Source organism: Schistocerca gregaria, chromosome 2 (assembly GCF_023897955.1).
Source record: "Schistocerca gregaria isolate iqSchGreg1 chromosome 2, iqSchGreg1.2, whole genome shotgun sequence".
Taxonomy (NCBI): Eukaryota; Metazoa; Arthropoda; class Insecta; order Orthoptera; family Acrididae; genus Schistocerca; species Schistocerca gregaria.
The window spans coordinates 568,956,002-568,967,013 of NC_064921.1; the positions used below are offsets into that span (position 1 = coordinate 568,956,002).

Sequence of the window (11,012 nt, forward strand, 5' to 3'; positions counted from 1 at the left end):
CCAGAACCCGGTAGTGGAGCCACAAGAATAGGGAAGGAGACAATGAGATCGATGGCGGACAAGATGCCATGAGTAGCACTGACAGCTGTTGCACCCCCTTACAAGGAGTGGTGTGCACTGACATCGCAGAGGAGGAGATATGGGGGTGAAAGTTCCTATGTTAAGGTAGGCAGTTCAACAAAGATGTGGGCTACCTGGGTGGAGGTAGACATTGCAAATGGTTGGGCTGTTCGCACTCGTGCCACTATTGCTTCCAGGTTGGTACTAAGGGGGATCCAGTCACTGCTGACATTGGTGTGACCCCAAGTGAAGACCCTTCCAGATGCTGCTACAGGGCTGGCATGGTTCCAACAAAACACCTGATAACCACAAAATTCTGGAGGTGGTTATTGTCAAATTGCATTTCTTGATGAGCAAGACAGAATGTAGAATAAGAGGTAACAAGTTATTGTATTTCCAGTTGGTGACGGTAAAATTCATTGCGCTTCACTGGATTGACATGTGGCAAGAGAGCAGGTTAGACAAAATGAAGCCAAGGGAGGTCATATCACTGGGTCAGTGATCGTCACTGATGAAGAGGTGATATCCATAAAAACTGGTTGTCATTTGGAGTGAGAAGGAGGGGGTGAGATATGTAGGATCCCAAAGAAGCCTTGTCCTTGCACTTCAATCCCTTGTCTGACCAAATGTTGCAGGCTTCCTATCTAGAGAATGCAGGGAAGGGGTGTGAGAAGGAGGAAGAGGAGTAGGAGGTGATGGAGGAGGAGGAGGAGGAGGAGGTGGAGGAGGCGGAGGAGGAGGAGGAGCAGTTCCTTGAGGGAAAGGGACAGGAGTTGTTGAGCGGGAGGGAAGGTAAGGGAAGGGAAGGGGAAGTTGCAATGTAGAGGGAGAGGAGCGGGGGATGGTACCAAGGCAAGGAAGAGGCAAAAGTAGAGGACAAGCTTTAGTATAAGATAGATTTTCTGGGACTCACACTCTTCGACCTTGTTTTATTTAAACTGGGCAATATAGTGAGCATGGAGAGTGGCGGTCATGACAAATTACACATTTAGGTGACAGAACACAGGGCCTTCCCTTATGGAGTGAGTGTCCACAGTCACCATAAAGAGTGTCCCACACAGAGCAGGAAGACTTATGACCAAAACGCAAGCATCAAAAGCACCACGTGGGTGACGTGACACACAGCTCCACGTCACAATGGTAAAACATAACCTTGAAATTCCCGGGGGGGAGGGGGGAGGGGGGGGGATTCTTCCCAGGTACCACCAACTGCAAGTAGGGGCTGTCCCCTTGTGTGCTAACAGGTCGAGGAGTTCCGATGCTCCAGAATGACAAGCAACCACACCTTTGCATACATGGGAAGGCAACAGCTGCGTTATGACTAGGGTGATACCTGTGTTGTCAGGGGGCTCAGCCACATGGTATATTACAGCCCCACCTTATTCACTGGCTACATGTGATGGTGACCTAGAGGGGTAGAGGAGCTCTACAGCGGGAAGGAAGAGAGGAAGCAACACAGGGTGCGGAATCCACGCTGTAGAGCTATGGAGCGCGTTCTCCCCCAAATAGATCACACTAAAAATAAATAATTTAGAAGTCAAACGCCAAGGAGGGACCAAAATACGCCAAAAAGGATGAAAGAGGACAAGAAAAACAAAGCTACAAGGAGTCCAGGTAACCAGGTGGAGAGTTAGGTCGACAAAAATAAGAAAACCGAATGACGGAAAAGAGGGGGCACCAGGGAAGGACCGAGGATGAGGAGGGAGGAACACAGAGAAGGAAATGCAGATGAGGAATAAAGAATGGAATGCAACTACTCGGGACCGCGTGTGTACCATGCACAGATTCACGAAAAAGTCGGGAGACCCAAGGGACATATTTGTTTACTGCGACGTTATCACGTGTTTCTGATAATGGCCAAGTGCAGATTAAAACTGAAAAAAATTGCAAAGAGATAGGAAATTTGAGAAATGAAAGTTGGAGAAATCGATAGAACCATGCACTGTTGACAGTTTCAAAGGGAACATTAGGTAGCGCTGGACTGATAGTAGGAAAAGTAATGTAACAGAAAAATAAATGGAATTAGAAGCTTTGAGAGATGATATAGGGAAGGGATCAATCACATCCATAAAAAGCCAACACCTAGCAGAAATCCTGCAATAACCCAGGAGATACATGGTTGAGAAGCTAGGGATATACATAAAGATGCAACAAATGAAGCAAATGAAAGGGAATACAAACATCTCACTAATGAGACTGAAAGAAAATGCAATACGACTAAGCAGGTGTGGCTAGTGACCAAATGCAAGGCTGTAGAAGCTTGCATAACTAGAGAAAAATTGAAGCCTCCTATAGGAAAATTAAAGAGTCGTTTGGAGGAAAGAGTAGCAACTGCACAAATATTAAGGGAGTCTATCACGTTAGCCTACAGTCAGAAGAACATTATACACTCCTGGAAATGGAAAAAAGAACACATTGACACCGGTGTGTCAGACCCACCATACTTGCTCCGGATACTGCGAGAGGGCTGTACAAGCAATGATCACACGCACGGCACAGCGGACACACCAGGAACCGCGATGTTGGCCGTCGAATGGCGCTAGCTGCACAGCATTTGTGCACCGCCGCCGTCAGTGTCAGCCAGTTTGCCGTGGCATACGGAGCTCCATCGCAGTCTTTAACACTGGTAGCATGCCGCGACAGCGTGGACGTGAACCGTATGTACAGTTGACGGACTTTGAGCGAGGGCGTATAGTGGGCATGCGGGAGGCCGGGTGGACGTACCGCCGAATTGCTCAACACGTGGGGCGTGAGGTCTCCACAGTACATCGATGTTGTCGCCAGTGGTCGGCGGAAGGTGCACGTGCCCGTCGACCTGGGACCGGACCGCAGCGACGCACGGATGCACGCCAAGACAGTAGGATCCTACGCAGTGCCGTAGGGGACCGCACCGCCACTTCCCAGCAAATTAGGGACACTGTTGCTCCTGGGGTATCGGCGAGGACCATTCGCAACCGTCTTCATGAAGCTGGGCTACGGTCCCGCACACCGTTAGGCCGTCTTCCGCTCACGCCCCAACATCGTGCACCCCGTCTCCAGTGGTGTAGTGACAGGCGTGAATGGAGGGACGAATGGAGACGTGTCGTCTTCAGCGATGAGAGTCGCTTCTGCCTTGGTGCCAATGATGGTCGTATGTGTGTTTGGCGCCGTGCAGGTGAGCCCCACAATCAGGACTGCATATGACCGAGGCACACAGGGCCAACACCCGGCATCATGGTGTGGGGAGCGATCTCCTACACTGGCTGTACACCTCTGGTGATCGTCGAGGGACACTGAATAGTGCACGGTACATCCAAACCGTCATCGAACCCATCGTTCTACCATTCCTAGACCGGCAAGGTAACTTGCTGTTCCAACAGGACAATGCACGTCCGCATGTATCCCGTGCTACCCAACGTGCTCTAGAAGGTGTTAGTCAACTACCCTGGCCAGCAAGATCTCCGGATCTGTCCCCCATTGAGCATGTTTGGGACTGGATGAAGCGTCGTCTCACGCGGTCTGCACATCCAGCACGAACGCTGGTCCAACTGAGGCGCCAGGTGGAAATGGCATGGCAAGCCGTTCCACAGGACTACATCCAGCATCTCTACGATCGTCTCCATGGGAGAATAGTAGCCTGCATTGCTGCGAAAGGTGGATGTACACTGTACTAGTGCCGACATTGTGCATGCTCTGTTGCATGTATCTATGTGCCTGTGGTTCTGTCAGTGTGATCATGTGATGTATCAGACCCCAGGAATGTGTCAATAAAGTTTCCCCTTCCTGGGACAATTAATTCACGGTGTTCTTATTTCAATTTCCAGGAGTGTATTATTTCATGACAATTACCTATTGAAAACTGTTCTTACATAATTTGAGGAAATAAATTATTGTATTGCCAGTACAGTTATTTCGCTTTCTTCCGTATTGCCCAGAAAAAGACTATTTTTGTCATATGTGGCGACACATACTTTATTCAACGTAGAGTAATATGTAACTACTATTAGTTAACCATTTTTCATTCAAAAGCAATTTTATCACTTTATACTATTGTAAACTGACCACGTTTAATTTATTTCAAATTTACAATATTATTATTTCATCATGAGGAGTACAAATAAGCAGTGACATCGAATAAAGTATAATACACAACAGTCTTTATCTCTTAGAAACACTTTTTCTCAATCCGATGTGGAACTTGCTTGGTCCATACTCCACCGACGACGTTTGTAGACGACGGCACGGTTTAGGAACTGTGGATACCACTCACTGATGTCGTCGATTCAATGGGTGGTATTCACAGTTCCTGTTCCGTGTCACCATCTCCACATGTCATCCCTGAAGTATGGTTCAAAAGGCTCTGAGCACTATGGGACTTAACTTCTGAGGTCATCAGTCCCCTAGAACTTGAAAACTACTTAAACGTAACTAACCTAAGGACATCACACACATCCATGGCCGAGGCTGGATTCTAACCTGTGACCGTAGCTGTCGCGCGGCTCCAGACTTTAGCGCCTAGAACCGATCGGCCACTCCGGCCAGCCCTGCAGTATGGTCCGAAGATGATCCACATCAGGTCGAAAATGGTAACCACGAATAAAAGTGCTTTTGTGTGGTGAAGACCGTTCTGCATAATATTTTATTACTATTGATTGTGATCACTGCTACATCCACCTTCCTTACATAGGTTATAAATAGTACTCAATTACGGTCCATGAAAGCACAATTGGTGACACGAAGAAAACCATGGGTGGACCGAACTAGAAATAACGAGATACTGAATCGAATTTTAGAAAAAATTAATTTACGTCACAACTTAACTAAAATAAGAAATTGATTGACAGAACATATCCTGAGCTGTCAAGGATTTATCAGTTTGGTCGTGGAAGTGTGGGGAGTAATACCTGCAGTGGGTGACAAAGGCTCGAATCTTGTAAGCAGGTTCAAATGGATGTAGGGGGAGGTGACCAGAAGAAAAAACTTGAATAATTAAACAAAGGGTAACGTTCGACAAGTTGGGGCATGGAATGTCAAAAGTCTGAACTGGTCGGGAAGCGTGAAAAGGGAAATGCTCAGGCTCGATGTAGATACAGTGTGGTCAGTGAAGTAAAATGGTAACAAGAGTAGGATTTTGGTCAGATGAGTATCGGGTAATACCAACATCAGCAGAAAATGATATAACGGGAGTAGAAATCATTATGAATTGTAAGATAGAGCACAGAGTGAGTTACTGTGTACAGTTCACTGATGCTATTGTTTTCGTCACACTGAACACCAAACTGACACTGACAACAGTTTAGGTATACAGCCGATGTTAACAACCAGAAGATGAAGAGATACAGGAAGTATATGAGGATATTGAACGGGTAATTTAGAACGTAAAGGGATTTGAATACGGTTGTAGGCGAGTGGGTAAAAAATAGGTTACGGGAGAATGTGAGCTTGGTAGTAGGAACGAAAGAAGAGGAACACTAATGCCCGTTAGTAATAGCGAGTACTCTGTTCACGAGGGAACAAGAGGACGAGGTATCCTAGGAAAAAGCCGGGAGTTACAAGAAGATTTCAGTTACATTACATCATAATCAGGCATTGATTCCAAATTGAGGTATTTCATTGTAAGGCTTACCTTGCAGCAGATATAGACACAGATCACAATTTAGTAAAGATGAAGAGTAAGCTTAAGTTCAACAGACGAGTCAGGAAGAATCAATGACCACAAGTGTGATACGGAAGTACTAAGTAATAAAGAGACGTGCTTAAGGTGCTCTGAGGCAACAGATACTGCGAAAATGAGTAGCTCAATAAGAAGTTCAGGTGAAGAGGAATGGACATGTGTAAAACGAGCAGTTTCGGAATTTGGAAAGAAAACCGTAAGTACAAGGAAGGAAACTGCGAAAAAACATGGATAACGGATGAAATACATCAGCCGATCGATGAAAGAAGGAATTACAAAAATTTTCACGGAAATTCAGGAGTACAGAAACACAGGTCTCCTAGGAACGAAATAAGAAGTAAGTTCAGGGACGCTAAAGGAAAAATTTCTGCATAAAAGCATGAAGAAACCGAAAAAGAAATGACTGAAGGACTAACGCAGCATATAGAAAAGTCGAAATAACCTCCGATGAAGTTAAGTAAGCAAGGACGGTAACGTAGAGTGCATTGAGAGTTCCACTGTCAAATGCGAAGTGAGAACGAAAAGGTGGAAAGAGTACACTGAGGGACTCAATGAGGGGTGGAATTATCTGACGAAGTGGTAGAAGAAGGAACAGGAGTCGATAGGGAAGAGGTGGAGGATCCTTTGTTAGAATTTAGAACATCTATGAAGGACTTAAGATAAAAAAAAGCAGGCAACGTTCAATAGGAATTTCTAAAATCATAGAGGGAAGTGACAACAAAACGACTATTCGTGTTGGTGGGTAGGATGTATGAGACTGGCGATGTACTATCAGACTTTCGGAAAAACATCGTCCGTACGATCCTCAAAATAGAAAGAATCGAAGCGAGATTCATCGCACAATCCACAATGTTTACTTGTTGCTGATAGGAATAATATAGAGAAGAATGGGAAAGACAATTGATGATTTGTTACATGAGTATCATTTTCGCTTTAGGTAAGGTAAACACATCAGCGAGGCACGTCTGACGTTGCGATCGATAACGAAATCAGGACCGATGAGAAATCGAGAGACGTCCACTGAATCTGTCGACACGAAAAACGTTCGACAATGTAAGTTAGTGCGAGATGTTCGCAATTCTGAAAAAAAAGGCACATGCTGAAGTGAAAGGTGGGCAATATACTACGCAAACAAGAACCAAGAGGCAACAGTAAGAGCGTAAGATCAAGTAAGTACTGCTCCGATTAAGAAGGATGAAACTCATGAATGCAGTCTTTCGCCCCTACTGTTCAATCTATATATCAAAGTAACATGGACAGAAATAAAAGAAAGGTTCAAGAGTGAGATTAAAATTCAAGGTGAAAGGATATCAATGATAAGATGCGCTGATGACGTTGCTATCCTCAGTGAAAAATTACAGTATTTGGTGAACGAAATGAAGTGTCTGGTGAGTACAAAATATGACTTAAGCAAATCGCCTAAAGACCTAAGTTATGGGTAGTAGTAAATATGAGAACAGTGTGAAACTTTACATAAGGACTGGAGTTATGAAATAGACAAAGTTGAGGAACTCAGCTACCTAGGCAGCAAAAAACCCATGACGGCCGGACAAGGAGGGCATAAAAAGCAGGCAAGCGCTGGCGAAAAGGACGTTCTCGGCCAGGAGAAGTCTGGTTGTATCAGACAAAAGGTCTTAATTTAGGAAGAAATTTCCGAGAACATACGTTTGGAACACAGCATTGCGTTTTAGTGAGATATGGACTATGGGAAAACTGGAACACACGAGAATCGAACCCTTGAGATGTGATGCTACAGGCGAATGTTGAAAGTTAGGTGGACTGATAAGGTAAGGAATGAGGAGGTTCTGCACAGAATCGGAGAGGAAATGAATAAGTCGAAAACACAGACAAAAAGAAGGGGCACGATGATAGGATATCTGTTAAGACATCAGGGATTAACTTCCATAGTACTAGAAAGATCTCTAGAGAGTAAAAACTGTAGAGAAAGAAAGAGATTGGAATACATCCAGCAAATAATTGAAGACATATGTTGCTAGTGCTATTCTGAGCTGCAGAGGTTGGCACACGACACGAATTCGTGGAGGACTGCATCACACCAGAAGACTGACGAGTCAAAAAACAAGAAAGTAATGAATTTAAACAACACGCATCATTCAGAAAAAAACCTGTTTTGTGGAATTTCGCAAGTAAATAATACTTCTCTACTAATCCAACGAAAGTTTTCCTGTTGCTTCTGAGAGCTGTGCATCCAGCTAGTGTGCCATTGCATAGTGTAGTGTAGTCGTTTATAAATTGCTTTCTTTCTGCTGATGCTTTCTGTGTATACGTTTTTTCGTGTTTTGAGTTTTTAGTAAGGGCTGTGGTCGAATTTCTGTATTTTGAAGACTGTTTCTCAATTCGGTGATGTTTGTCGGTCTGTCAGTGGTCAGCAAATGTGCTAATCTAATCTAATCGTTACTTTTAGAGGAACTTTGAAACCAACTGTTCAGAACACTCCAGTGTTCTTAAAAGTATCAGCACCGATATCACATTTGCTGACGACTTCATAGTCCACAACTATCATCCAACTAAAATAGATTTAAAAATACCAAAATCCAGCCGTAACCTGTGCTACAAACTTTCAATAAAAAATTTCCACATACAGAAGGCATGGCCACAGGGTAACATCTCCTTAAACGACTACAGTATACTATGCAATGGCAAACTAATTAAAACGCGAAAGGAACTGTTAAAGACAGACACACACACACACACACACACACACACACACACACACACACACACACACAAGGGCTCCGTAGGCATAGGAAGCTAGAAAGTAAACGAAGTTCGAACTTTGTGCCAAAGTGATATGAAAACAAGTCTCCATCCACAGGGACTGTACATACATCTGCTACACTAACATCGTGTTTCATAAACTGGAAAAGGCTTTTGAAATATAGTGCTACAGAAGAAATCTGAAGATTAGATGGGTAGATCACGTAATAATGTGGAGGTACTGAATTTGTGAAACAACTAGACTAGAAGAAGGGATCGGTTGGTAGGGCACATACTGAGCCATCAAGGGATCAGCAATTCAGTATTGGAGGGAAGCGTGAAGGGTAAAAATCGTAAATGGAGACCGAGGGAAGAATACATTGCCGACCGGAGTGGCCGTGCTGTTGTAGGTGCTACAGTCTGGAGCCGCGCGACCGCTCCGGTCACAGGTTCGAATACTGCCTCGGGCATGGATGTGTGTGATGTCCTTAGGTTAGTTAGGTGTAATTAGTTCTAAGTTCTAGGAGACTGATGACCTCAGAAGTTGAGTCGCATAGTGCTCAGAGCCATTTTGAACAATACTCTAAGCATATTCAGAAGACTGCAGTAGTTACTCGGAGATGAAGAGGCTTGCACAGGATAGAGCAATGTGGAGAGCTGATTCAAACCGGTCTCTGGACTGAAGACCACAACAACAAAGTGGAAATGTGTTATATAAGACTGAAAATCCACAAATATGTGCAGTGTTTTTGTGCCCTTACGAACAACACACGAGAATGCAAGTTAGAAATGATTTTAAAAAGCTCGCTGTAAGTAATCGCAAAATATAGTCATCCAATAATTTCGCACAAGAAAATTAGTTTATGGATAATATTGTTTGTTAAATTGTCAAAAATGGCTCTGAGAACTATGGGATCATCACTCCCCTAGACTTAGAACTACTTAAACCTAACTAACCTAAGGACATCACACACATCAATGCCTGAGACAGGATTCGAACCTGCGACCATAGGAGCACCGCGGGTCCGGACTGAAGCGCCTAGAACCGCTCGCCCGCAACGGCCGGCTGTTAAACTGCCAAACACATTCAAAGGAAGATCATTTAACTGAAGACGTCAGGCTACCTGCATCTAACAATGTACAAAGGGGCCTACGTAAAACAATGTGGTAAGATTTAAGATAATGACAGCAAAGAAAGCTTTTTCTAGGCCTCATTTTCTGTATAATACCCATCACTTAAAACATGTTTACGTTTTACAGAACTGAGTAAAGGGGTTCACACGACAGTTTTTGGGGGGTGGGGCGTGGGGGGGGGGGGGGGGGGGGTGAAACGCAAAGGGAGGTTGACCTGAGGAGTATGGAGTATTTTTACTGTATTGGAAGACGGTTTGCAACTTCTAAGTTGCCATAAAAACCTGCGTTATAGCGTCTTTTAAAACATTTTCTTGAAAGAAGAACACCTGACTCTACTACAGTTCCTATAAAGACGCGTCGGTGAGACAAGTCAGCTGACTTTAAAACTCGACTACTAACCTTGAACCTGAGTGGGCCAACCGGCGGCTTGGCGTAAGGGATGCCCTGGAAGCTGTAATACTTCTTGCCACTGTGAGTGGTGGCGACCTTTCCCCTCAGAGCTCCCTGGCGGACAGTCGCTGTAACGGAAGCCATGTCGCTACGCTCTCTCGCAAGACAGGGCCTGCCTTCTACTAGTGCATCGCGTTGGAGCGTTGCCTCGGGTCGTGGGCAGCCGCTAAGGTCGCGGCCGCTTCCTGTCGTGTTGGCGCTGGAGGGGGAGAGCGGCAGAGCACTTGTGAATGTGTACTGCCATCAGCTGTATAATGGAGCGACAATGAAAATCTGTGCCGGACCGGGAGTCGAACGTGTATTTCCCTCTTTTCGCGAGCGATCGCCTGTCCGGTACAAATGTTCACTGTCGTCGTTCCATTATATAGCTGACGTCAGAACATATTCGTACCTGCGAATACATTTCATGTGTTTCATGACGACTGTAGCAGCCGCAGTGCGTGTTCCTTCGGACATGGATGTATGTAATCGTATTTCGGAATAACACAGGCAGAGCAATATGGTATTGTGATTTCAAATTTATCTAATACCGTCACGTCTGTTTCTCCGTTCAACACGCTAAGCTCTAAAACTCCAGAATAAAGATAATGGGGAGTTTCTCAGATGTCAGTGTAGCGTGCGGCAACATACAGGTATTATTTCATCAAAATCGGATCATCGTTTGAAGAATTTAACGTGACATAGGAAACATGATTGCGCTTTGAAAAAGCTGTATACTCTTGGACGTTTGACACGTATCATTTGTGAATATGCTTTTATTGCTTGATATGTTCTACGTAATAGGATTTAACACTATGAGTACAGTGCTTATACAGTCACCAAAGCGTTAAAAGCTTGAATACACAGTATTAATGTTGCACAATAATATTTATTTCATAGTTCATTATGAAGCGGCTTTCGGCCTCCTAGCCCATCATCAGATTAGTTAATACTCAATAGATAATCCACACAACTTCAGCAAGCGTTCATAGTTGTAAAAAGATTGTTACACAAAGGT

The 11,012-nt window shown here is 44.5% G+C and overlaps 1 protein-coding gene across 1 annotated transcript in view; it reads right to left on the bottom strand.

The window, feature by feature from the left end:
* LOC126332842 (esterase E4-like) overlaps positions 1 to 10,244 on the bottom strand; it is a 98,957-nt gene extending 88,713 nt beyond the window's left edge. Inside the window, exon 1 of the mRNA XM_049996686.1 lies at positions 9,965 to 10,244. Within this exon, the coding sequence (XP_049852643.1) occupies positions 9,965 to 10,099 (135 nt within the window). The 5' untranslated portion in view covers positions 10,100 to 10,244. The remainder of the gene's footprint in view (positions 1 to 9,964) is intronic.
* Positions 10,245 to 11,012: the final 768 nt, after the last annotated feature.